Source organism: Gnatocerus cornutus, chromosome 10 (genome assembly GCF_029298725.1).
Source record: "Gnatocerus cornutus isolate USDA-ARS CGAHR chromosome 10, icGnaCorn1.1, whole genome shotgun sequence".
NCBI lineage: Eukaryota > Metazoa > Arthropoda > Insecta > Coleoptera > Tenebrionidae > Gnatocerus > Gnatocerus cornutus.
Genome location: NC_142242.1, coordinates 3,229,623 through 3,254,756, shown reverse-complemented (window position 1 = coordinate 3,254,756; position 25,134 = coordinate 3,229,623). Strand labels below are relative to the sequence as shown.

The 25,134-nt window shown below is 37.1% G+C and overlaps 7 protein-coding genes and 1 long non-coding RNA gene across 22 annotated transcripts; 5 read left to right on the top strand and 3 right to left on the bottom strand.

The window, feature by feature from the left end:
* The first annotated feature begins 76 nt into the window (after positions 1-76).
* On the top strand, positions 77-2,647 carry Teh4 (tipE homolog 4 phospholipid transfer protein). Its single transcript, XM_088047396.1, has 3 exons — positions 77-1,014; positions 1,065-1,359; positions 1,406-2,647. Exons 1-3 carry the CDS (start codon positions 191-193, stop codon positions 1,667-1,669), a joined length of 1,383 nt encoding a protein of 460 aa, XP_087903522.1. The 5' UTR covers positions 77-190; the 3' UTR covers positions 1,670-2,647.
* Positions 2,648-2,794: 147 nt separating this feature from the next.
* On the top strand, positions 2,795-3,225 carry LOC148167176 (uncharacterized). The gene is made up of 2 exons (XR_015770882.1): positions 2,795-2,886; positions 2,937-3,225. It is a non-coding gene; the product is annotated as an uncharacterized LOC148167176 (long non-coding RNA).
* Positions 3,211-4,475, bottom strand: Unc50 (Unc50 RNA binding protein). The gene is made up of 5 exons (XM_088047644.1): positions 4,040-4,475; positions 3,928-3,993; positions 3,760-3,880; positions 3,577-3,713; positions 3,211-3,529 (listed from the first exon to the last, which is right to left on the bottom strand). The coding sequence occupies exons 1-5, from the start codon at positions 4,230-4,232 to the stop codon at positions 3,291-3,293; spliced, it is 756 nt and encodes a 251-aa protein (XP_087903770.1). The 5' UTR covers positions 4,233-4,475; the 3' UTR covers positions 3,211-3,290.
* A 401-nt stretch (positions 4,476-4,876) lies between these two features.
* On the top strand, positions 4,877-7,745 carry Tmem63 (transmembrane protein 63). 2 transcript variants are annotated; one of them, XM_088047640.1, is made up of 2 exons: positions 4,877-5,141; positions 5,196-7,745. In XM_088047640.1, the coding sequence occupies exon 2, from the start codon at positions 5,197-5,199 to the stop codon at positions 7,429-7,431; it is 2,235 nt and encodes a 744-aa protein (XP_087903766.1). In that variant the 5' UTR covers positions 4,877-5,141; position 5,196; the 3' UTR covers positions 7,432-7,745. The 2 variants fall into 2 exon arrangements, with proteins under 2 accessions (XP_087903766.1, XP_087903765.1); XM_088047639.1 differs by having other exon boundaries at positions 4,877-7,745.
* Positions 7,746-8,775: 1,030 nt separating this feature from the next.
* SsRbeta (signal sequence receptor beta) lies at positions 8,776-9,618 on the bottom strand. The gene is made up of 2 exons (XM_088047305.1): positions 9,120-9,618; positions 8,776-9,069 (listed from the first exon to the last, which is right to left on the bottom strand). Exons 1-2 carry the CDS (start codon positions 9,489-9,491, stop codon positions 8,866-8,868), a joined length of 576 nt encoding a protein of 191 aa, XP_087903431.1. The 5' UTR covers positions 9,492-9,618; the 3' UTR covers positions 8,776-8,865.
* A 72-nt stretch (positions 9,619-9,690) lies between these two features.
* On the top strand, positions 9,691-10,348 carry LOC148167172 (BLOC-1-related complex subunit 8 homolog). The gene is made up of 3 exons (XM_088048053.1): positions 9,691-9,777; positions 9,823-10,000; positions 10,051-10,348. Exons 1-3 carry the CDS (start codon positions 9,732-9,734, stop codon positions 10,307-10,309), a joined length of 483 nt encoding a protein of 160 aa, XP_087904179.1. The 5' UTR covers positions 9,691-9,731; the 3' UTR covers positions 10,310-10,348.
* A 37-nt stretch (positions 10,349-10,385) lies between these two features.
* On the top strand, positions 10,386-18,851 carry LOC148167171 (uncharacterized). 11 transcript variants are annotated; one of them, XM_088047206.1, is made up of 19 exons: positions 10,386-10,539; positions 11,273-11,503; positions 11,584-11,700; positions 11,766-12,435; positions 12,490-12,795; positions 12,845-13,070; positions 13,617-13,937; positions 13,983-14,166; positions 14,220-14,275; positions 14,330-14,406; positions 14,717-14,926; positions 15,449-15,485; positions 15,836-15,975; positions 16,536-16,665; positions 16,768-16,934; positions 17,122-17,556; positions 17,602-17,934; positions 17,985-18,125; positions 18,317-18,851. In XM_088047206.1, exons 2-19 carry the CDS (start codon positions 11,313-11,315, stop codon positions 18,386-18,388), a joined length of 3,813 nt encoding a protein of 1,270 aa, XP_087903332.1. In that variant the 5' UTR covers positions 10,386-10,539; positions 11,273-11,312; the 3' UTR covers positions 18,389-18,851. The 11 variants fall into 11 exon arrangements, with proteins under 11 accessions (XP_087903332.1, XP_087903331.1, XP_087903330.1 ...); XM_088047205.1 differs by having other exon boundaries at positions 14,327-14,406; XM_088047204.1 differs by having other exon boundaries at positions 14,214-14,275.
* A 2,373-nt stretch (positions 18,852-21,224) lies between these two features.
* On the bottom strand, positions 21,225-24,632 carry 14-3-3zeta (tyrosine 3-monooxygenase/tryptophan 5-monooxygenase activation protein zeta). 4 transcript variants are annotated; one of them, XM_088047588.1, is made up of 6 exons: positions 24,507-24,632; positions 23,257-23,577; positions 22,958-23,081; positions 22,552-22,715; positions 22,002-22,118; positions 21,225-21,943 (listed from the first exon to the last, which is right to left on the bottom strand). In XM_088047588.1, exons 2-6 carry the CDS (start codon positions 23,557-23,559, stop codon positions 21,905-21,907), a joined length of 747 nt encoding a protein of 248 aa, XP_087903714.1. In that variant the 5' UTR covers positions 23,560-23,577; positions 24,507-24,632; the 3' UTR covers positions 21,225-21,904. The 4 variants fall into 4 exon arrangements, with proteins under 4 accessions (XP_087903714.1, XP_087903716.1, XP_087903713.1 ...); XM_088047590.1 differs by lacking the exons at positions 22,552-22,715; positions 24,507-24,632 and adding exons at positions 22,266-22,429; positions 24,255-24,403; XM_088047587.1 differs by lacking the exon at positions 24,507-24,632 and adding an exon at positions 24,255-24,401.
* Positions 24,633-25,134: the final 502 nt, after the last annotated feature.

Sequence of the window (25,134 nt, the reverse complement as noted above, 5' to 3'; positions counted from 1 at the left end):
TATCGACGTGGATGACATTTAAAAAACCCAATAATAACCTGTAAAACAATTTATTCCAGTGAGGGTGACGCTTGCGCCACGACGCCCTCGTCGCTAGGGTGTAGGAGTATTTCCCATCAGTCTACTTCCGTCATGTAGTCAAGAACTACGCTTTATTAATTGCAACACAAGGTGCCTTTACTGTCCAAAAATGGGCCGTCGAAGCAAGTGTAAACCACGAATGATTCCACAGCAAGACAAAAGAATTTGTGGGTGTATATGTTTTTGCCAATTAATCGTCGTTTTTAGTTGTGTATCATTAATTTATTTAACTGTAGCTATCTACATTCCTTCCTACAGAGCTTTTCACTCCGGCTTTGAAGAGCAGCCTGTCATGTGCCAAACTGTAAATAAGAGTATGCTCAATAATTGCAGCTGGGCCTCTTGTGGTGAGTGGTGTTTAACAAAAACATCAGGATTTTGCCCGCAAATTCACGCGACGGCAAGACAAAACGGGACAACCATTCAAATGTTAAACTGTACGACGTTTCGAACATCACATTGTCCTCCTGTTAACATCAAAGAACTGAAGAAACATAACTGCAACAACGGAACGGAATGTAGCAGTCTCAAAGGAGTATTCAATTGCTCTCTGGGTCATTGCATGAATGTTTCGCAAATCTACGATTGTCATTATCGAGCTGATGGATTCACTGTTGATAGTGATAAAGACAACGCGAAACTAAACGGAATGTTTGAGTGTAGAGGCTCAAAGTGCACCAAAATCAGAAAAGGTTTCACCTGCAACAGAATCTGCAAAGAAAACATAACTTCAGTCGCGAAGAACGTCTTCATCACGTCTGGAAACAAAGTATACCAAGCTTCGTGTGACTCAGCTGTGGCTTTGACCGAAGCCAATAATAATCTACAGGGAAGAGTCATAGAACCAACGCAATTTTGGAGTCGCAAAGCGGAGGAACTTTTCATGGTGTCCTGTCACACGATCGGATACAATATTGATGAGCATTACATAAAGTAACAACCTTGGCGGTATTTTCACGTGATGGTGACTATTTATATTGCAGCGCGACTGATTGTATCAACGGAACTTTGTATAATTTAGAGGATATTCCGGCACCCTATATGACCTTTCGGGAGTTTTGGAACCTCACCGGAAAATGGAGAGAAGTCGTAGATCCGAAAGATAAATTCGTCCCAATGCAGTCTGCTCTTACCATCTACAAGAATTCGCGACTTTATATCAATTTGGATGGTTGTGTCAACACGTTGAGAGGAGAGTGTTTGGATTTCCTCAACTCCCACGGAAATGATGGGAAAAATCAAACAGCACAGTCGCGATATCCATGTTTCTATAATAAAGTACGTAGGGTATAATTTTAGTAAGATAGTGATTTTTTATTTTTAGAATAACTCGTTTATGGTGATTGCTCGGTATGACTTGAAGCGAACTTGGAGAGATTTGATCATCGCAATTAGTATACCATCTGTTCTTTTTGTTATTTCGTTTATAACTTTGTGTATAATAATGCAATCTGTAAGGGTAGACGACGACACCAAGATGAGATGTAAGTATTGTTTCGTTAAAGATTCAGATTCCAGTGAAATGATAACGGCGAATAGTAAGTATGAACTTTCGTCTCCTGAATCAAATGATCCTCCGAGAAGCTAAATTATCAAAAGTGTATTCTAATAAGCTGTCTGTGACCAAGTAGCATAGTAGCTAAAAGCAGTGTATAATAATGTGCCTTGTGCATCGGTGTATTTCCAGCACAGTGTCTTATAGCCTTATACTGTTGGTGTTACCACTTGTACTTCACTATTAAATGTTATTTTCGTTACTCAATGTTCATGGATTGCAACTGCAATCTTTTTAGATCTTTACAAAATTCAACGATGTGTCTAAACGAGCTTATGAAAATGACTACTAATCATAAACGGGCTAATCGCTTATTGCTCACATTTCTTTCATTTAAATGTTGGCCGAATTTTTGAGAACTCATTTTAGAAGTTCCTTTGCGTACACGTAAAAAACGATAAGGCTGATAAATATTTTTATTATGGATTTTAGCAACGATACTCCACTTTTAATTAGAGTGTCGAAACTTCATATCTAACTCTTAACTTCACACAAGAATGGTGCGTTACCATTCCTCGCTTAACTGATTTAACTACGATCTGAGATTTAGCTAATTTTCACTTTTAAATAGCAGTGATTTAGTTAGTTGACGGCTCTGGCGAAATTTTACACGAAATTTTATCACGTCAATAACCTGCCTCTAATCGACCAAAAAATATTTTTCGGATGAAATTTTCACATTAACGTTTATACAGCGTGGTCCAAAATTAGTGGTAGTTTTTGTTACACGAGACTTTGTAAAATGTATTTTCAGTTTAGTACTTATAGAGGAGTTATTGCTTTTTTTTGGAGGTGACGTAGAGCAACGGTGTTTGGTACCACTTTTTGCGTGTCGCTAATTTGTCGGGGAACGCAAGTGCCAAAGTTACGATGTTATTTGGTAGTGGAAATCATCGACAAAAAAAAGCAATAAGAGTGTAATATAAAAGTTTATAAAAAATAGTTAAATAATGGTTGAACAGAAGCTGTAATGTTTATGTAACTGATGTCATTGATGGTAAATAAAAAGTACAGTGTAAAGAAGAGTTTTGCTCGACGTGTTACGCTTTATTTTTAATTGATTATCTAACCTTTTAATTATCTCATCAAATATTACCAATTTGTTTGATTTAAACAACGCGCCAGTTACAGAAATCTGTAATTTATAACGCCCTCTACTCCCCACTTAACGAAGCTTCACAACCGTTTGTTTATATTTAAAAGCTTGAATTTATCTCTCATAATTTCAGTGTTTTTTTCAAGATGAACAGGTGAGATTTGAACTAAAATGATTCAATTTTTTTTATTGGGGTTTTTATAGATTTTGTGTTGATCAGGGCTCTGAGAGCGACTCCAGTTGCTACGTAAAAGGTTATAAAATTAACTACGATGCCGGTAGCTCAAATTCCGAGTCCTCAACCCAGTTCTTAGAGTCAGTTTTTGATAAAAGCATTTCTTCTAAGAACAAGTCGATTAAAGTCGCGCCAACAACTTCTTTGTCTTCAGAGGATATTAAAGAAAGATGTAGAATTTCTTATAGTTGCCACAACAATATGTTATGTATTGAAGGACATGCAGCACCAAAGAAATAAAACTCGTTTTTTCAGAAATGTGTATTAATACATAGTTTGTACAAAAACTAACGTTTGGAGAGACTAGAAAATAATTTAGTCCATTAAACAACTCTATGCTTATAGAAGTTCATTAAAGTGTGTGTTATGTTAAGACCAGTAACTAAACTTATTATGTAGAATATTACAACAATGGGTACTGGTGTTAAAATTAGATGAGTTCTGTTTAATATATGCAAAGAACTGTAACCTAAGAATGTTATGAACATGTAATATAGCACTGCCACCAGCCAGAAGGTATTGCCTAACAATCTTGAAATAAACCACTCATGACTGATTAGACCTGGAACACAAATTTTAGATGAAAAAGACACAAAAAGGGGGCCTTACCATTGTAGAAAAATAACTGGAAAAAGTGCAGTAATATTAAAGGAGGGAAAAACGCGTTTAAATGGACATCAAAGGAGTAGCCCCATTCTACATCCTGAGCTTCACTGCCAAGTCTGAAGTACTTATTCAAGATGTACCTAAAAATTAGAATTAACGAAAATTCCAATAAGTCTTCGGTTTTACCAAAACAGCGTCGCTGTGATTACCCCAACGCCAATACAGTCCACAAAAATCACATACAACAAGAAATTGATGAACTGCCAGAACCCTAACTTCAACACTATTGCAAACCCGACTGAAGTAACTAAAAACAACTTGTAAATATCACTTTATTTGTAATTCAATGCTTACTGCAAAGCCATGCTGCAAATAATACTAAAAATGCGGGGTCATCTCTCGCAAACTGGGACTTGGTTTCTGCAAACACACATTAGTTATAAACCAACGGATTAACCAAACTCACGTTTCCTATAGCGAAAATTCCTGTACACTTTCTGGGGGGCAATAAATAAGTACAACATTTGCCAAAAGGCAAACTCAAAGTCCATCTGATCAAACTTTAACATTCTCCTAAGGTACTTGTACCTTTTGGTGGCGGCGGACATGCAGTCCCGCTGCGTCGACGGGGGCGGTAGAGGAGAATTCATTCCACTCATAGATAAAATAAAAAATCTAACCTAAAAATATTGTCACTGTTTTTACACTTATCACGTGGTTACTTGAAGTCACTTGACGAAACGTATCAACATTTTAGAAACTTTTTGATCGGCAAATCGAGGAAAATTAGGTTTTCATCGTTTTAAATCAATGACATTTGTTATATTTTGATAGTGACAAGTGTAAGTTTCCAGTGGAGTTGTGCGGATGACACATTGATGAGTGAAGTCAGGCGCGGATTGTCAGACCGAGGTCAAATTTATTTATTAAACAAATCAACGTGTGTTGTTGTTATTTAATTCATTTTTTGACGATATGATCAAAGCAAGAATTTTTATCCAGTTGTTATGACTTTTTCAAAGATATTTCGGATTTAATTATTCCAGATTTCGTAAGTTTAATTCGTGACTCATGAATTTTTGTGTTTTAGAAAGTCGCTTTCACATTTTTACTTTCGTCAGTGCTGATAACTTCAGTTTGCATGTTTCTCTTCTTGAAATAACTTTTGAAACGTCATTTAGTGTGAAATTTTGTTTAAAATTTGTGGATTGATGATTTCTCACGCGCTAAAAATTAAAATTTTTGCGTATTGAATGCACCAATCGTTTGAAAGTCGTTTAAAAGTGTAGTGGAATCTGAACTTCATTGCTGCCAACACTTGAAATTCCCTGCTGGATAATCAACATCTGATAGGTGCACTTACGTCAGTGTGATTATTCACGTCTATAAAACCAAGTATTGTCTCAATATAGAAAGTGATAGCATGATTTGATTTTATCGACGTCAGTCCCAGAAAATATCTTCTGGTATTGAAATGCAATTTTTTTAAAAGTGTAAATGTCTAAAGTTCGTGAATTTCCTATGTGATGAAGCAGATCTTCTAGTGTTTGTGCAATTTGGAATTTAATGTAGGTAATGAGGCCACTTCACTGTACATATGTTAAGTCTCTTTGTTTATTTAGAATGGTATTCAATAATCTCCGAGACCACACTCGACCTTTTGGCACTTTGAACAATGACACTTGTTTGACAACACGACGAGCCAATGCCACTGCCATCAGCAACATTTATGAAGGCATCCCAGAGACTCTTCTCCTAAATGCGATTTCTTGGGTAATTTTAATCCTGTTATTCGCGGTGTTGAGAAACCGCGCGTGGGACTATGGACGTCTAGCTTTAGTCCACAGTGAAAAATGGACACAGCTCTTTTACAAAAACACTGAAGATGCTGTCGCTGTTGAAGAATCAAGCACTGACGTCTCTCTTATCCCGGACACTGGCTGTCTGTGGTTTCCTTCAATTTTCAAGATCAACAGAGAACAAATCTATGCCCGTTGTGGCCCAGACGCGTCACATTACCTGTCGTTTCAAGAACATTTACTGTTTTTGACGTCGGTTATTACGGTTTTTGCCGTTATGGTTATATTACCGATCAATTTTCAAGGGACTCTTCAAGGGGATAAAACCACTTTTGGACACACAACCGTTGGGAATCTCGAAGCAACGTCAAAATGGTTATGGGTGCATATTATAGCAAGTTTATGTTATGTCCCATTGACGATTATGGTCATGCGAAAATGTTCCGGACGCAAACCGAGCGGTACTGTGCTCACCTCCCGGACTATCATGATAACACATGTTTCTCACCCTCATAGAAACATTGAAGATATCAAAAACTACTTTACAGTGAGATATCCTGAGTTTGAAATCAAAAACATTGAACTCGCGTACCGAGTGAAGAGGTTGATGGAGTTTGAGAAACAACGAGAGTTAGCTCGTGAGGCAAAGACCTACTGCATTTTGAACCACAAACCAGATTTAAAGGTTCAACCAAAAGGTTGCATAACGTGTTGTCCTTGGAAGACCAGAAACGCGTTGGATTACTACACTGCCGAAGAGCAGCGGTTAACCCACTTGGTGGTTCAAGAAAGAAGAAAAGTCCTCGAGAACCCCCTTGGTATAGTCTTCGTGACGATGAGTTCTGAAGAAAGTGCTCACCACGTCATTAAATCTTTCACTCCTGGATCAGTCCGCCACTGGTTGATCTCTAAAGCTCCCGCACCTTCAGATGTCAACTGGGAGAACCTGGAGATCTCCTACAGGAATTGGTACTCCAAAGCGATCGTAATCAACTTGATTCTGTTTCTAGTTCTCTTCTTCCTGACAACTCCTCTTATCGTTGTCAACGTCTTCAACAATCTAACGTCAGCACAAGATATTTTTATCAACAAATTGAGTCCTTTATTGTCTGATTTTCTTCCAACTCTTCTTCTTTTGTCTGTCTCAGCTCTACTTCCTGTGCTCGTCGCGTATTCGGACGAGTGGATGTCGCACTGGACGAAGTCGAAACAAAACCACGCAACAATGTACAAAGCGTTTCTTTTTTTACTCTTTATGGTGTTAATTCTTCCATCGCTGGGTCTAACAAGCGCACAAGCCTTCGTGGAATGGTCAATCCAAACCGGGAATATAACAGTCCGATGGCAATGCGTCTTCTTAGCTGACAAAGGTGCTTTCTTTATAAACTACGTAATAACGTCAGCTTTAATTGGAACAGCTTTAGAGTTGTTGCGATTCCCAGAACTCGCAATGTACGCATTCCGCTTACTACGTATCAAATCAGAAGCGGAGAAGCCAAGTATCCGGAAGGAAATCATGTCAGAGTTTCCTTTCGGAATCCACTACGCTTGGACGATGCTTATCTTCACTATAACCACAGTTTATAGTCTTACATGTCCGCTGATAACACCTTTCGGTCTCTTATACGTGTCTTTAAAACATTTCGTTGATAAGTATAATATTTATTATGTTTATAGACCTATAACAATGTGTGGTGAAGGTCAGCAAATCCATGCAGACGCCGTGAAGATGGTGCGAATTGCCGTGATACTTTTACAGTTGATAATGGCTGCCTTCTGTCTAATCAGAAGAGGATCAATGATCATGTTCAGCGTCACCTTCATCGGGTTTATAGTCACAATAGCTTTCTTCTTTTTCTTAAGTCCTTTCCCATCTTGCAAACCCGTTCCAGGAAGCTTTGCGAACTTACCAGAAAGCAACGAAAATTACAGAGCGCCTGTTCTCATAAGCTCGCAAGATATAGAAGTCGACAGTGTTGTATCATCGCCTTCGTATGGTTCTAACAGTAACATTGCAGGCGTCAGGTTGATCCCTGAGTCAGGTTCTACTATTGCATAAGTGTTTTTTTTTCGCTTGTGGTATGGCTGTGATCTTTAGCTGGTAAGAAAATCATAAGGAAGTAGGTACCGTCACTATTTTTTCTATACACACGTGTCCGCACTAATTTGATGATATTCGACTCCGTAGTATGTTGTGATAACCATAGTATTAACTACTAAATTGTAAAATTGAGATTCCCTGTCTAATACTTCTAATATTTCTCACTCGTGATATATATTTAATATATAGTGATGTATTACTTGCGATATATATGTATATTTTGTATACTTTAATTCTCTGAGTTTGCGAATATAATAAAGTTGTAGTTGTTATATTGTTTGTTTGAGATATTTTACCAGTTTTTGGATGAATAAGACATGTAATCTTTTTTCTTCAACTTCAAACGTCAAGATTCAGTTTTTTGTATCCTAACGTAATATTGTTACTTTTTGCCCTTGAGTGTTAAAATTCTAATACTCAATGCTTTACCTAAAATTTGCGTACTTGACAAACATTTCGAGTTCTGTGAAGGATATTTAATTAAATTCGCAGAACTTGGTTTAAAAATCCCGGCATTTTGCTCGCTTCAATAAGTGAACACGGACTAACAAAATTTAGGATGAAAACTAAAACTGATCTTGAATGTCCTGAAAAAAAAACATATTAATTGAAGATATTTAATCATTTTTTGTACGAATAACACATATAATCTTTTTTCCAACCACAAACGTATATTTCCAATGTGGTGCAAAAAGTCGTTTTTTGTATCCTATTGTAATATTGTTACTTTTTGCTTTTGATTGTTGAAATTTTAATACGCATGCGTTGCTAAAATTTGCGTGCTTGGCAAACATTTCGAGTTCTGTGAAGGAAATTTAATTAAATTCGCAGAACTTGGTGCAAAAATCTTGGCATTTTACTCGCTTCAATAAGTAAACGCGGGCTAACAAAATTTAGTATGGAAACTGAAACTGATCCGGAATGTCCTGGAAAAAAACATTCTAATTGGACTTCTTTGTTGGTTTGACCAAATATTTGCAAGCTTGATAAACGTCTAGACTTCTGTGAAGGAACTTACAAGACAGATGAACAAATCATAAATAAAAAAAAATTATGTGAAACTGATCAAAGAAAAATTCGAATAGGATTCCTTCGCCGTTTTAACCATCTCCTCGTATTTGCGTGTTTTGGAGATTTTTAACCATTTTTTGTACGAAAAATACACGTTAATTTTTTTTACAACAGGTCAAACATAGTTTCAACGTGCAAAAACGCAATTACCAATGCAATATTGTTACTTTTCGCTGAAACTTGCATGCTTGATAGATGTTTCAGGTCTTGTAAAATAAATAACAAGACAAATGAACAAATCACGAATCTTTAATACAAAAAGTTGCAACAATTATAAATTAAAAAATATGAAACTGATCCTGAATGAATTAAAAAAAATAACTAATGGTTTTTCTTCGCTGGTTTGACCAACTTCTCGTATTTGCTCTTGCTGCTGTACCACAGAGCCAAAGGAATCGCTAGAGAAGGAGTTGTCATAAGAGTGAAAGCCAACCAGTCCCAGCTGTGTGAAGAAAACTTCTTATCATAATCACGGAACGCAATGATGCCACCTTCTCCAGGTTCACTGCTCAAAGACACCTGAACCTGTGAAAAAAATTAGTACAATGTAAAAAAACGCGATCCTGAAGACTTACAACAGTGGAGTCTGCATTTTTGTACTGAACTTCGGCGCTGGTGAAATTGAAGTACCCATATCGTTTGGGTCTGACTATAACAACATGAGATACGTTGGTTTGGGGGAGAATTCTGTCGAAGCGAACTGACAGATGGCCCCCGACGACGTCGAAGGCTTCAGGATGGAAGCCGTTGTCTACTAACTGGACTCCAACAGCTGCGGCACTTCCTATGTTATATAAGGTGTATTTAACTTCAATATCTTTATCTTGCACTAAGTATCTGTTGAGGATTTGCTTAGAAACTAACAGTCGGGGGCCCACTTCTTCTTCTGTGTTACAATAACCAGAGGCGAAGAGGGCGATGAAAATTACAAAAACACTTTTACACATTTTGATTTAATATGTCACAACCACAACGAGTCTGTGTACAAAATGGAACTAGAAAACGAGCGCAGCGGTTAACCTTTCCAACACTCCAACGCCACGCGGAGCCACGCAGAGCGCCACGTCCAATTCACTTGTCAACACTGACAGCGTGACAGTAGGCGTGGAACTTTAGCCACTTCCAATTTGACAGGTTGTGCAACCACCAAAACAAAACAATGGTCTGAAATTTTAATTTTATTGAAAATGACGTTCAACGGGGACTCGGACTTGGAAATTAAAGTGCGGAAAGGTATGAGAAACTCTTATTAAATAAAAGAGTGAATGGTTTTTGTAGCTACTGAAAGAATCTCGGAGAATATGCATATTGTGGCCAACGAGCCCTCACTGGCGTTTTATAGGCTCCAGGAACATGTTAGGAAAGCCCTAAACCCTATGGTTGATCGCAGAGTTGACGTCAATAACCTGCACCAAGAACTACAAGGTCATTGCTATGATATAGAATATGCAGTCAGGTAAATTGTATTGTTGAAAAGACACCACTTGAGGCGAGGCTCTTTTTTAGTGCTATAAAGTTGATGGGTAAAGCTGAAGACAGTTTTAAGAACATACAAGACAATTTGAAGAATGCAATTTTCTTGAAACAACAACTAAAATATGAAGAGTCCCGTAAAAAGAAAGTAGATGGAAATTCAGTTTATAAAAGACTTTCAGCACACATTACTTTAGATCTCCCTGAACTCCCAGAACTCTCAGATGTGGTCAGAGAGACAGCAAACAGAGTAGAAAGTATGATGTCAAAAGCCACGCACTCCTCCAATTGATTTTATATGTAAATTATCAATAAAGTTTAAAAATCCGAATTTGTTTAGTGGGGCGGTTGGTAACTAAGTTAGTTACTTTCACACCAGTATGTTGGTACGAACATGGTTCTTTCAGTTAGTGAGAGAGAATTTCTTGGGTTTGTTATTAACGTAGAAAATGTTTTTAAAAGCTGAATGTAGGACGTTGTGTAGAAAATTCCTCAGCCTCCAAACGACGAAAAACACTTAAGGTAACACAAACTTTTTACCTCAAGTTTTTAACCTAAATCTGCGCCAGCCCTCAGTGGTTTGTGTTTTGTAATAACATTTTTTCATTGTTACATTGCATGTCATTGTTTTTTCTGTTATTTATGTTATTCATTGTGGCCCCCTCCTGAGCCCCCATCAGTATCGAAATGTATTTAATATAATAATGAAACATGCGTTCAATAATTTTACCATTGACTAAACATATTGCGACGTCGCGAAAACTGGCGCATGGCGTCGGTTCCCATTTAAACAGTAAAATAATATTAAAAACTAAATATAAATACGTGCGTGAATTAACTCGAAATTAAAAGAAAACAAATATTTCGGGATTGATTCTTGTCGCATTGAATGGTTGTTTCTGTTATATAATAAATTTTCTGCGCCGCTTGTTCAAATATTGATTTTGGGTTGGAACTGCTCAGTCGTGAGGAATTGTATCCTGGATTTTCATCACCGTGAGTATTTGACGGCATGTAAATAAGAAAAGTCGTCGCTAAAAACTCGTGGTCAAAATAAATAACCGGTGAATTAAAGATTGTGCGGTGTGAATAAGTCATTTTATATTCAATGCGTGTAATAAACAAAGTGCTTCCCGAGGACTATGAGTCATTTACTTCCCCATTTCCGCCACAATTTTAATAATCAGAGAAAGGGTGGTTTCTTTTTTTTAATTTGGTCATTGTGTGTGTGGCAGTAAAAAGTGGCAATCCGTAGGTTGAAAGACAAAATCAATGGAAATTTTATTTAAGTAGAAATGACCAGTTTGACTCTCACATTAGATAATGTGGATGTGAGTGAAAATACTGAACAAATTAGCAAATTATTTCCAAAGTGTCGACCAAGAAGTGATATTAATCTAAACCCAATAATCGCCCCGGGACATGAAAATGAATGTACAGAGAACACCACGAATACTGTCATGAATATCGACAGTGACAATGACAGGTAATAATCCTCTTAATCCTTTGAACGAGGCGTGAATCATATAAATAGCGAGGGGTGAATTTTATTTGTAATTTTATCAGATGGGTGGCCGAAAGCTCCTGTAGAGATAATGTGAGTCAACTGCACTCCACTGATGACGAAGATGTTATTATAGAACGTGAGCATACCGGAGGAACGTATAAATTACGTGATTCCAGGTATAACACTCGCCAGTCAAAACTTGGAGATTTAGGGCTATCGTTCTTAACACTATTTTTTTTAGGATAATCGAAATTGCCGGTGGAAGAGAGTTGTTTTCGCAAAGTCGCAGCAAAGCAGTGAAAAAGTTACGAACCGGCGCCGGAGTTGGTGAAGATGGTGAAAAGAAAATACAAAAATCACCAATGAGACAAGGCGTCTGGGAATTACGAGGACGCAGTAATGAGACTAAAAAATTAAAAAACTCCAGAGAATACACAGAGACGGTTTTTTCTTCAGAAGTGTGCTCTGTCACACATCAGCAACATGAAAAACCTATTGATATTGAGAACAAAGTTTCTAGTCCTAATATAAGCATGACGTTTCCAGGAGAAGTCGTTGTTTTCGATGATATCGGCGAGAATTGGCACATCGACGAAAACAAAAGAGACGATCATTCTAATCGCACTGCCACAAATCCCTTTAATTCGAACGAAAATGATTTTGATTTGAGTGAAAAAGTTACCAAAGTTATAGGAAATTTGCCAATTGCAGTTTATGAAGGCTCACCACGTAGATACGGACCTAGACAAATGGAAACTAACTGTTCACACCCTCAACTCCCTAGTGCACAAAGTTTATTAGCTTCTCCTAGTGTGTATCCGCCTAGACCGGGATTCCCCCAAAGAGTCGTCTATACCCCTAGTCCCAACGAAAGCGAACTCAGTCCCACTACTGAAAACAACACATTTCATGTAAGTACTCCAACTGGTTTATTACCTCACTTTGACACTCCCTTGTGACTGCAGAAATCATCATCACCTCCTCCTCCTCCTACCACCACTACAAGTACAACAACATCCACTTTCGACTATCTCTACGAATTTTCCGAAACTAGAAAAGTCTTGGAAGAGTTTTTCAAATGTCCTCCACCAGATGAAGAAAACAGACTCGAAGTTGAATTCCAAGACTTAGAATACGAGCTGCGACGACAAGGAGGCGACTCTGGCAACTCGTACGTAGGTCAGCGTCTAGCCAAAGGAAGAGGCGAACAAAACGATTTTTGTATGCGAATTGAGTCACCAAGGAAGTGTTTTAATAATCCCATCACCAATGTATGTTCGATTATTCAAACTCTGAATCATCTCATTTGCATTTTTCTAGGATCAAGACATGACAGAATATGAAAATAACTTTTTAGATCTCTCGATAGGTACAGGTTCCAGTGGAGATTTAGGAGAAACGGAAGTGGGGTTACAAGTAGGACATAGTCGGAACTTTACTTTATCGCCTGAAACCACAGATTGCGACTCCAACTGTGGTGACTTAGATAGCGAAGTGTCTTTAATGTTAATGGAAAATGAAATGGGACCTTCCAGCGGACTGCTAGGTATGTAAAAAATCTTTCCCAGCAGCCCTTGTGTTGTTTTCACATGTTGGCAGTACCACGATTTCAGAACTACCAACCAACATGTTTAGATTCCAAAGCCTGTTTCCTCATAAACAATCCAGTCACTAAAAATTTATATTACTCGCATTTTTTTAAATGTTGAGCAACTCATAATTTTCCCTAATTGGTTTCTGAAGGTCATTGGAAAAAAGCGGAGTTATTATGAAATCTAACGGTTTGTTTTTGCAAACTTACGTCACCCTTTTTACGTGGTTTTCAAGTGTATATTGATCCTTCCAGACACAATGAAGCCATTGAATCACAAGAGAATGGTTAAAAACGCAAATCCGACACATTTATTTGTAAAGAAAGTATCAAAACAAACGGAGCATTACCCGATTAGTCTTTCTGGGTAAAAATTAGTTTATCTTTGTGACATATTTCAGCTCCTGAAAAAATTTTGTTTATTTTTGTTTTCATTCGATCACAATATCAAAATGGCGGATGCCTCAATTATTCTCCAGCTTGAACCTTCTTCCCTTCTAGGTTCCAACAATGACTTAGCCATTCCCAGTGACTCATTACGCTTATACTCCAGTATGCCAGTTCTTGAAGATGGCTTGTCCTCAGGCCACGCTAGCGACACCGATAACAATAATCCAACGGTGATGCTAATGAAACGCCAGATAACAGAAATCGAACGTGAAATCAACCAAGGAATAAACAAATCGAAGCAACTTAACAATAAAAACCAAGAAAACGAGTTGTCTCCTAATAAAGACCACGTTCCTATATCTCCACATGATGTTAACGGCTGCGTTACTAGTTTTGAAGAGACTCATGTCTTGCCCCAGATGGATTCTTTAGGTTTGTTTGAAGGAGTTTTGTACCCAATGTTACCACTGATTGTAGAAAAAACACCACCGCCCCCGGCGCCAGCTCCTCATCGTTTATTACAGAATGAAAAGTCGAACGATGTGGAGGCTGCGATTAAAGATATTAGATTAACTTTGCAGAGGACTAAAACGTTACCGTTGAAGTGTCATCCGAAGGAAGAACGGGAGGAGAATACAGTCAGTCCGATTTGGGTTCCAAGGTAAGAACATCGAGTTTTTAATATTGGAATTGATTGGTTTATTGAAGGCAAAGGGGCATGTCGGCTGCCAGTGGAGACTCTGATCGTAAAGCAAACAGTGGCGAAGAAGGTAAAATTCCAGGGGGTTGTTAACAATGATTTTAATTCTTTGTGTTTTCAGAAGAAAATGATACCGATTTAGAAACGGACAGATTATTGGGCCAACAAAGAACCGACGATCAGAGCTTTTACGACGACAAGGTAAGTTTCATGCTAATTGGTGTCGTAGGCCAGATTTTGAGTTATAATTTTTTAAACATGCGATTGGTTTTTTGATTTAACAACTTTTTCATGTAACAGGTCGGTACTAATCTTATGGTTTGTTATGTAGTAGACTTTACGAGAATGGTTTTTTGAGTTTTAGTAACGAAAATTTTCTGAATTCAGTACAATGCATGACTCATCTATAAAAGTAGAATAGGGAAAGAAAAGGAATTGGTTCGTTAACGGAGCTAATTTAGTAACTCTTTTAAGATCGTATCTCTTTAACAAAGTATCTTTATATTGGTAGGGTTGGAGAAAACCTAAAAGTCGGACAATAATGCCTTCACATAGTCTTTCCAATCCCAAACAAATGTTAAATGCCATGGACGAAGGAACATTACCCCTTGTTCCTTCTGAACCTCAAATTTCAAATCCTTCCTCACCTACAGCTGTATCTGAAAAAAGCCAGTCGCCCCAAAGTCAGAAGGGATCCGTGTCGTCAAGTAAAATTAAAAAGGTGTGAGCCCGGCATGTATAGATTCTTCTAGATTAGTTTAGCTTTGTACAGATTCTTTTTATTTATAACATCAATCTAACAACTGACCCTATCCTCTGATAGATTCTTAATACGACAAAGCGTTCAATGCATGATTGCGATGTTTAAAATACTACGACTTTCACATCGGCGTTAATTTGACACTTTTTGCGTTTATCCGATGGACATTTTATCTGATCTGCCCATATTTTTTCTATAAAGTTGCCTCTTATATCCCAGTACCTGTTATACAACTTTTCTGTTAATCTGAGGAAGTTTCAGTAGGTTTTTCTATTATGAAAGCGTTCGTTTCCCCCCCCCCCCCCGTTGAAATAACGTGAATGTGAAAGACCCGAAAAAAACTTTAGTATTTTTAACATCTTCACATTTAAAGGTAATTTGAATTCTAACTTGCATCCCTGGTTTGTAAATAAGCCTTTCAGTTTGATTTCAGTAAGAATTATTTTATTTATTAAGTATTTCTAAAGAAGTCTTTATTTTCAGGAGAAAGACAATAAAAAGAAAGGAAGAAACAAAGAAGGTAAGTTTCTTACGTTGGTTTGACTTAGTTACTATAAAATAACTACTTTATTTAACTTGCAACACACTTGGAATTTTATGGTAAGTTTGACAAACGTGGACCACGACACTAAAGTTTGGTCCAAAATACCTGAAGTTGTGTAGAGCAGCATATCTGCCATTCGTGAAAGCAAGTTTTGTAACTTTAGATTTAAGCGCGCGGCGTTGGGTACAAACAAAACTGCTCAACAAAAGTTGCGTTCGTTTGTTTTATTGCCCGACGTTGTTCGTTCTAAATTTCTTAAGAGCGGTTTGTATGAATGAAGATTCGTTTTTTGTTTTTTTGTGGTTGCATGTTGTTATTTTTTTCAGACGTTATTCAACGATCAGTATTAATAGAAGGAGTTCTGTTTCGGGCGCGGTATTTGGGATCAACTCAGCTCGTTTGTGAGGGACAACCGACGAAGACCACGAGGATGATGCAAGCAGAAGAAGCAGTCTCAAGGATAAAGGTAATGCATGCTTTTAAATGAGTCCCTGAAATTCTGTGTGCACTCATAACAAAAATTAATCTCCAAAATTATAAAAGTGTACATTTTCATTTGCATAAAATTTGAAAATTCAGATATAAAATCGAAGGCATGAAAAAAAAGGCATGTCTTTAGAAACCAGCACGGATGGATTTCTATTTTATCCTTTTGTAAGATATTTAGAAGAGTGGGTGATCAAATGGCGAGTTTTATGACTAGGTTGTACACATGACCCCTTCCCCCACTCTCGACTTCGCAGTGCCGTTGTGCACGCTTAATGTGCTCTATTTGGTTGGTTGCCTGCTACATGTCTGATACTTGGACTTCACATTGTCGCACTCCCTTCTATCCATTTATGCTTTGGGTGTTCTCTTATTAAAGTGTAAATAGATAACTGCACTTGTGTTACGGTCATTTTTGGGTTTTCTTTTTGTATGTTTTTTTTTTCCATCATAAATGTAACTCTTTCTGTTAGATAGATTAAAGTAGAACAACGGAATTTTTGTGCGTTAAGTTATGCACATATGACAGTAAACTTGCAGGAGGCATCCAACCAAATGATTCAAAATTGTGGGCACCAATATGACCCTGAAAATGCTAGTTTTGACGATGAACCTGCAGTTGAACCAGAGCCTCAACCGGTTAACGAAACCGCCGTTCAACCTGTCTCGGGTGAGCTTTTCCAAACATTGCTATTTTGTCTATTGAACTCTACCTTCAATACCTTGACACGCAAGCAAACAAAATTGCAATGTTTGAAAAGTAATTCTTTAGGACCTCGAATGTTCAACCCGAGTACATTCCCATTGGGAGTGGGCGCTACTGGGACAGTTTTTCGTCTTCATTTTCTTGGTTCTGTTGAGGTGGATGAGGAAGGGGGTCGAAAGCGCCGAAAACGACTCAAGAAAAACATGGTCGAAGTCGCTGTTACAAAAATTAAGGTCTGTTGAACCACTTTTCGATTTTATGGAAATGAAAGTACTGAGTTGCATGTATATGGGCTGTTTACTTGTAAAATAACAAACTAACTGATTTTTCTTTCATCGCTGCTTTTGGGTACCTATTTAGGCTTTGGTAAGTCCTTCCTCACAAAACTGAAGAAGACACTGACCTTAACGTTGTTCACAGGCACCAGACGGTGAAACTCAACCAAGCACCGAAGTTGATCTCTTCATATCAACAGAAAAAATCATGGTTTTGAACACTGATCTCAAAGAAATCATGATGGATCACGCACTACGAACGATCTCATACATTGCCGATATCGGCGATTTAGTAGTACTCATGGCGCGTCGACGGTTTGTCCCCCACGAAATGGAGGACGTGCCGAAAATTAACAGGACACCAAAGATGATCTGCCACGTTTTTGAAAGCGAAGAGGCGCAATTCATTGCTCAATCTATAGGCCAAGCCTTCCAAGTAGCATATATGGAGTTTCTAAAAGCCAACGGGATTGAAGACCACAGTTTTGTTAAAGAAATGGACTATCAAGAAGTCCTCAACTCGCAAGAAATCTTCGGGGATGAACTCCAGATGTTTGCGAAGAAGGAAATGCAGAAAGAGGTAACACCCCGTGACTGTTTGCCTTCTCTCACTATCTTCCTGCAGGTTGTTGTGCCTAAAGCCAAAGGAGAGATTCTAGGCGTCGTCATCGTGGAGTCTGGTTGGGGTTCCATGCTCCCTACTGTGGTCATCGCGAACTTAGCCCCAGCAGGAGCCGCCGCGCGTTGCGGCCAACTGAATATTGGTGATCAAATCATCGCCATCAACGGAGTTAGTTTGGTGGGCCTTCCATTATCAACGTGTCAGAATTATATTAAAAATTCGAAAAATCAGACTGTCGTTAAACTAACTGTCGTTCCTTGTGCCCCCGTTGTAGAAGTTAAAATTAAGAGACCAGATACCAAGTACCAGTTGGGCTTCAGTGTACAAAATGGAGTTGTAAGTTTAGTGGTTACTTCACCCGACTCTTTTAAACTGTTAATTTATAGATATGCAGCTTGTTAAGAGGTGGAATTGCGGAAAGAGGAGGAGTTCGAGTCGGTCATCGAATTATCGAAATTAATAACCAAAGTGTCGTCGCGGTGCCGCACGAAAAAATCGTTAACTTGTTAGCTACATCTGTCGGTGAAGTAAGTCGCTTTTTTTGTCACATGCATGCTCATATACAGGGTGTTATTAAAACGCAGTTGCCTTTTGGTACCCTTCTTATTTTCACTTGCACATACACATTATAGATCAGAGCAATTTCATTAAGCTTGTGGTAAGTGTAAGAGCACGTTTCGCAGGTTGTAATGTCGTTATAAAATCTTCCTGTTTCCAGATTTTGATGAAAACGATGCCGACATCAATGTTCCGGTTGCTGACCGGTCAAGAGAACCCTGTTTACATCTAGTTTGAACAAATTGAAGGTCCGAAAGTGCCTACTTGTAGTTGATATTGAACTCTCCTTGGGAATTGTTTTAAGTTTGATCGTGCTTGGGTCGCAGATCAATATATTTTTTATTGTTAATATAAGTTCTACAGACTGAAGACAATACAAGCAAAGACATGCGCTCTGCACCAGGCGCTGAGCTTTCGTGATAGATCATATCTGCTTTGTCGCGTACCCTATTTATTTGTTGTGAATGTGAAGAGCATAAACCAAAGACTGGTTGGTTTAACAGAATATTTCATAATCATAAATTCTACTACACAATTTATATTGTGTTATATAATTTGTGGAGGTGATGTATCCTGGATGTGACCTGTATATTATTTATTAAGAAATATTCAATTTACCCAACCTTCTAAACAATGCTGGCTCAAAATCAATGTAGCACTATCTAGTCAGCATCAATAGATATTATTTATCTGTGTTTATGTTTTATTTTTTAGATTTTATTATTACAATGCCATAGATATTTCTCATCCTTGATATCTGCAGTCAAAACGATAATACCAATGATAAAAAACGTTTTCCTGTTTGTGTATAATAAGCAAAACCATATAAATACCACATGTATCCTTTATTGTACCTCCCAACCAAACCACACGACTTCCACAAAATTGAAGATACTTTTTCAACAAAATGTGAAATTTAACTTAAAATTACAACAGTTCATGGAATTATAATAATTGCTTTAATAATAATTAAAAATCATTTGTTATGCAACTGTGAAATATTTCGTCTCCTACAAAACTTATTTTTTTACAATCCAGTGAATTAATTCTCGATAAACTCTATTGCACACCTTTTTTTACAGTTTTTTTTTACACATTTGCATTTTTGATCTAGTTGCATAATGATCGGAGAACCATTAAAAATATACCAACAAAAGATCGCACCTTATAAGAAGAGTGCTACATATTCGTTCCTAATTTGGAATTGGAAAAGTTGGAACGGAATTCGAAAGTTTCCACTGCTTGTTTTTCAGGTCAGAGTTGATTTTTCTATTCAAAGTGAGTAATTTATTTATAAATAAGCAACGGTAAGCCTTCATCGCTACTTCTGTTTTATAAATATGACTTTTTCATTCGCGAATTCTTAAAATAAATTTTCTATTATTAAATTATGGAATTCTGACATGATTGATTTCACCAATTGGAGTCATTTTAGTCATCTGATCTGCCAGTCTTTAGTTTTGAATTTTTTCCAACAAGATAAGTATAATAATTTATTAGATCAAATGCCGATTTGAATCGAAACAAAAACTGTTTTCAAAGATAGTTCAAATAAGTCGATAGTAAATGTATAGTTGGTTGCCTAACTTGATCGTACAACTAAGAACAGAATTTAAACATCACAAGCAATCAATCATTGCCTTTAAATAAATACCTAAATACAAAGATCCGACTTATGGAAAATTAAATTTTCTTTACAGTTAAATTCGGTAAAATTTTGAAAAAATAGACAAGTGAAAATGTTACACACTACAAGTTCCTCGCAATTTTGAATCAAAAATCCATGCAATGTATAAATTCCTGTGGTAGCAGTCAAAACACGATTTATTTTTAAAAAGTAACTTTTTCTTGTTTGAATTTGTTAACCACGTGGCTATAGCGACCAATCATATTAACGCGCTAAATTTAAATTTCAAAGCAATTGATAAAATATTGAGTAAATATGTAATTGATTTAAAATAAAAAAATACTTATCGTAATAGGTTGTAAAGTAAGAAACGCGACTTTCCTATGAAGATTTCGAAACGACGCCGTATTTGTTTAACATAGATTACCAATTCCGTCAATAATGGGTTGGTTAACAACAAACAATTACACCGCTGATAATCTGACAAATCCATTCATTCTGAATAATTTAAAATCGATTTGTAATTAATTTCAAAGTCCACACAAATACGCTCTGATGACTTTTTAACCGAATTAAAGTTGTAATTGCACGTGCAATTACAGTTTATTATATAACCGTTAAGAGTGAAGATTAATTTTTTTGTAATTGTGAATGGTATTGACAGTAGGAAAATTATGAAATGTTTGTTATAACAAGACCTGTCGCTTCAACGCTACTGCAGTCTAGTAAATAAAGTTGATCTAAACGTGAACGCATGTGCATTCTGTTTCTACAGAAATCAATAATCGGTTTAAGGGTCAATTCACATCGGGGGTTGGTTGGGATAAAAGTATCAGTGAAATATTTCTTGCATGACCTCAACTTGTCCTATTTATATGTGTTTAAGGACAAAACACATTTCCTTGCGCCTTGTAAAGCGATAATTAATCATTGAAATGGAAAATCAGCCTTGCAAAAATAAACAATTCGATTAGTCCGAATTTACGTAATTTATTTATATTTGATTTATTGTTTAATGGGAATATGTCACGCCGGTCCCTTGTAAATATTTCCTAATTATCGCCATTTGTGGGATCAATTTAAAAGGGAAAAGCAATGTTTTTTCAAAGAGTTTTATTTGATGACATTTTTACAGGCTTAAAATGTAACTATATTTAATCTGGAAAACAAAAATAAAAAATTGCGACCGTCATAAGTCACTAAAATGTGACTTATGGAAGCCTCAAAATTTAGACAGTATTCTGCTGTCCCCTCCAATAACCATTATCATCTAGAATCTGACCAGTTTACATGTCACCTTTTTAACTACATTTTCATAAATACAACACGTAACAGTAATTTGATTTATATAAAACAATACATGTAGTTACATTTGCACTTTGACAATAGTTAAAATCGCATCCAATTGAATGAAATACACCTACATAAATAAAACAAAATAGATTTTGAAAAATTTATTGATATCAGACAAATATACATATTTGCCAGATACAACAGAAAACAAGTAGAGCTGATAGCAGTTTATTTTAATACATATTCATACATTTATATATAGCACATCCAAAGTGAGTTGACGGTAAACAAGGGGGGGAAGGCAGATACGGCCCATGCAGCGGAGTGCAAAATAATTTTGTGGACTAAGGTACAGGCTTCTTTTTTAATGTATAAAGAGGTATAGGTATGATTTATTTTTTGGAGATTTCAACAATGGACGAATACAAAAAATATAACTAAAACAGTGTTATTAAATAATAAATTTAATAGTTAACAAGTTAGAAATTCAAAATTACTGAAATTTCAAATAAATTACATGTATGGAAAAATGAAACACTAATTACAAAAAAAACATAAGAAAACTGAAAACTTAATGCAAAAGACACAGAATCACACAACTCGGTAAAATTTAATCCATGATGCATTTTACTGAAAACTTGTTTTGTGGCTGACATTGTTTGGTTGTGTGAAAATGTAATTAAATTTTAACATTGTTAAATATCAAGTTTCATCTGGTGAAACTTTTGCTTAAAACTGTCAATGAAATTTCACAACCAAGTTCCACGAATACGTTAACTTACATGAAACTTCATTTTTAACGAATAATTTTAAAACGGACGCCACACTTCAATTATCACCGGTTTCTTGAGGCTCATCCGCTTCGCCCTGTAACAAAGTCAATCCATGGAATCCTTGTAAACTTTAAAGAGACTCGAGTTCTTACCTGTGTGTCACTTGTCCAAAGTGTGAGGTTGTCTCGGAGGAGCTGCATGATGAGAGTGCTGTCCTTGTACGAGTCTTCATTTAACGTATCCAACTCGGCTATTGCGTCATCGAAGGCCTGTACACAACAATAATAAATATCGGAAATTTCAATTTGAAACACACACTACTGTTATTACGTTAGTACAGCAGGCTGAATTACATGTGGTGTTAATTCAACCAGTTAATAGAAAATTTAAAAACACACTAAGAACACATTTATAACCTGTTTGGCGAGATGGCAGGCGCGTGCCGGGGAATTTATAATTTCATAATAAAACACCGAGAAATTTAGCGCAAGTCCCAGCCTAATCGGGTGTGTTGATTGCATTTTCGATTTAGCAATATCAAATGCTTCCTGGTACGCCTTTTGTGAGTCCTCGACCACTACTAGCAATAAAAATCGACAATTACAATCACAGTCACAAAAATCAAAAACAACAATTCAAAACAGATCCACATGTAATTCCGCCCTTTCTGCTAATACACTAAGAAACTAAAGTCATATTAACCTGTTTAGCTAACTGACAAGCCTTGTCTGGTGAATTTAATATCTCATAATAGAACACTGAGAAGTTTAGGGCAAGACCTAATCTTATGGGATGTGTGGGCGTCATTTTTGCCTTTGAGATTTCAAAAGCGTCTTGGTAAGCCTTTTGTGAGTAATCGACGACGGCTGAAAGCGGGCTTAAGTAAATAACAACTTTCACACTACCACCAACGAGGAACTCGACGCGGGAAATTCAAACTTAGTCATTTTGAGAATGAATCATCCATGTCGGATTTGGACGAGTCTAATTTCCGAAAATATCGTAAACAATTCACGTGACAATTTGTTTGTCTCGTGAATGGCGTCACTCAAGTTCCCCATTGCAGCTTTCGCCCCCACTTAGAAAGTGTCAACTGTGTTCAACTCACCGTTTCTCGTGTCCCCGGTGGCTACTTCGGCCAAATATCGGTAGTAATCACCCTTCATTTTCAAGTAAAAAACTTTTGATTCGGCATTACTTGCTTTGGGGATCAAGTATTTGTCGAGAAGACCCTGGAAGAAGAAAAATCTTGTCTTCTCTGATGAAACGGTTTGTTGGGGGTTTGAGGTAAGGAAGAGCTCAGTGACAACAAAAAGTTCTTCAGTTTGTAATCAGAAGAACGAAAGTTATGCATTGACATCATGTGCTTGAAGGTGGGTAAAGATAGGAAAATATTATGGTACTTACGAGGACGTCGTCACAGATTTCCCTTAATTCTTTTTCGACTTTTTCTCTGTATTCTTTGGCCATCTGCTGTTTGCGTTCAGAGCCCTCAGTCTTTTGTTCAATTGAGGAAATGACTCTCCACGATGACCTCCTGGCACCAACGACATTCTTATATGCGACAGAGAGGAGGTTTCGTTCTTCGTTACTGAGTTCGACTCCCGTTTCTGTGACGGATTTCATAGCTGAAGCCATGTCATCGTACCTTTCTGCTTGCTCTGCGAGTTTCGCCCTTTGCACTAGCTCATCTTTGTCGGGGGTAGACATTTTGCTCTAATTCTAAATCTAAATGAGAAAACGAAATTATTACATCACTGATAACCGGCGAAAATTGAATAAAATCGCGTCACCTTGCGGCCAAAATTAAATTTCCCACCTTTTATGAAAAATCCTATAGTCTAAATATAGAACGCGGTTAAACTTAAGGACACGAAGAGAGAGGTATTTCCACCCCTTGTCGACTGTCGATAAAATGGTAAAGAGACTAGCCGGCTGCTCGACAATATGGCGTCTGCCACACCTTTCAATGTAATGCGTAGTTAACACTGGGTTTTTCCCCAGAAAATCCACTAAAAGCCGAAATAAACGAAGAGGTCGATAGTCGAACCCCGAAATATGCGAATGCCAAAAAACCTAATCGAGTATCGCGACTATGGTCAAGTGTCAATGTTCTATATTACCAGCCGACCCGACATGATGCAGTTCAATGGAATTTCAACAATTTCGCACCACCTCTGTACCATGAACTCGTTTAAAACCACCCACAGAGAAAGGGTGCTCGCCCTACACCAACTAATCAAGTCGGCGTCCGTTTTTCCGAAAAAATTGAATACCGCTGTTGAAGGTCATTGCATGGCGACTTGATTTACACAAAATGAAGCACGTTGCGGCGGGAATCAACCGCCGGATGTCGATATTTATCACGAAAACAACACTTTGCAACAAATTAGAACACAACTTACATTAAAATTGAACAATTTTACTTGAATCTCTCAGCTTTTGCCGAAGAGTAACACCTAGCATACGACACAAGGACTAGAACACGACTACTCCGGATCGATGCGGGCTCGCGATAGCGCACAGATTTTAATGGCGGCGGTTTAGCGACATTTCTCGACGAACTAACTCGACTAAAACACACAATTACTCAGTGGAAATTTTAACAAAAACGAGACGATTTTTTATACCTAATAATTACCAAGAATTTTACTCACGTGCTACAAGGGTTGATTACAATTTTTAGATAGAAAAATGGAACGATCCTACCACTAGCGTCCACAACTCAGAAACGAGATGGAGAAACTTGACTGGCCACTTTACACTTCGCTAAACAAAGATGGAAAATCCTATTACCAACTTTACCACATTTTCCCCTAAACGGATGAGCAGAAGTCTGTTACACAATTTGTTTTCCGTAAAAACACAAATTTTAAACATTTCATCAAAGCTAATTTCAATTGACGCAAACTAGTTGGCTTCGATTCGAAAACTAGAAAAAACTAGCGGAACCTGAAACAAAAAACAATTCCAATTGTTTTTTTTCTTTAATTCTCATTTTTTATGTTTTTATTAGTATTAGATGTTCCAAAATTACATCACAAAACGTGTCAATTCTTCCGGAAATGCTTCATTGGGAAAATAATGCTGTCACGTCTAAGTGCAAATATACTTCCTTTTAAATCCTTTTATCCACTATGGTCATATTTGGACTTTATTGATCAATCAAATAAAAAAGTAAATTTTACGAAGAACCGCAACTAATCTCTCCAAAAATGCACCTCTTCCATATATGTTATAATCTCATATCTATTTTTAAATAAATTCTAAGAAACATCTTAGTGA

Bases quoted from the DNA above. Each gene is read 5' to 3' on its own strand.
- Teh4 (XM_088047396.1), top strand. From the start codon at position 191: ATGGGCCGTCGAAGCAAGTGTAAACCACGAATGATTCCACAGCAAGAC. The intron at 1,015-1,064 runs GTAACAACCTTG...TTTATATTGCAG, and splicing joins ATTGATGAGCATTACATAAA to CGCGACTGATTGTATCAACG. The intron at 1,360-1,405 runs GTACGTAGGGTA...TTTTATTTTTAG, and splicing joins ATCCATGTTTCTATAATAAA to AATAACTCGTTTATGGTGAT.
- Unc50 (XM_088047644.1), bottom strand. From the start codon at position 4,232: ATGAGTGGAATGAATTCTCCTCTACCGCCCCCGTCGACGCAGCGGGAC. The intron at 3,881-3,927 runs GTAAGCATTGAA...AGTTGTTTTTAG, and splicing joins ATTTGCAGCATGGCTTTGCA to TTACTTCAGTCGGGTTTGCA. The intron at 3,530-3,576 runs GTAAGGCCCCCT...TTTGTGTTCCAG, and splicing joins CCAGTTATTTTTCTACAATG to GTCTAATCAGTCATGAGTGG.
- Tmem63 (XM_088047639.1), top strand. From the start codon at position 5,149: ATGAGGCCACTTCACTGTACATATGTTAAGTCTCTTTGTTTATTTAGA.
- SsRbeta (XM_088047305.1), bottom strand. From the start codon at position 9,491: ATGTGTAAAAGTGTTTTTGTAATTTTCATCGCCCTCTTCGCCTCTGGT. The intron at 9,070-9,119 runs GTAAGTCTTCAG...TTTTTTTCACAG, and splicing joins AAAATGCAGACTCCACTGTT to GTTCAGGTGTCTTTGAGCAG.
- LOC148167172 (XM_088048053.1), top strand. From the start codon at position 9,732: ATGACGTTCAACGGGGACTCGGACTTGGAAATTAAAGTGCGGAAAG. The intron at 9,778-9,822 runs GTATGAGAAACT...TGGTTTTTGTAG, and splicing joins GGAAATTAAAGTGCGGAAAG to CTACTGAAAGAATCTCGGAG. The intron at 10,001-10,050 runs GTAAATTGTATT...GCTCTTTTTTAG, and splicing joins GATATAGAATATGCAGTCAG to TGCTATAAAGTTGATGGGTA.
- LOC148167171 (XM_088047201.1), top strand. From the start codon at position 11,313: ATGACCAGTTTGACTCTCACATTAGATAATGTGGATGTGAGTGAAAAT. The intron at 12,436-12,489 runs GTAAGTACTCCA...TTGTGACTGCAG, and splicing joins CTGAAAACAACACATTTCAT to AAATCATCATCACCTCCTCC. The intron at 14,276-14,326 runs GTAAAATTCCAG...TTGTGTTTTCAG, and splicing joins AGCAAACAGTGGCGAAGAAG to AAGAAAATGATACCGATTTA.
- 14-3-3zeta (XM_088047588.1), bottom strand. From the start codon at position 23,559: ATGTCTACCCCCGACAAAGATGAGCTAGTGCAAAGGGCGAAACTCGCA. The intron at 22,716-22,957 runs GTGAGTTGAACA...GCCCGCTTTCAG, and splicing joins CACCGGGGACACGAGAAACG to CCGTCGTCGATTACTCACAA. The intron at 22,119-22,551 runs GTTAATATGACT...TGTTGTGTACAG, and splicing joins CTTGTCAGTTAGCTAAACAG to GCCTTCGATGACGCAATAGC.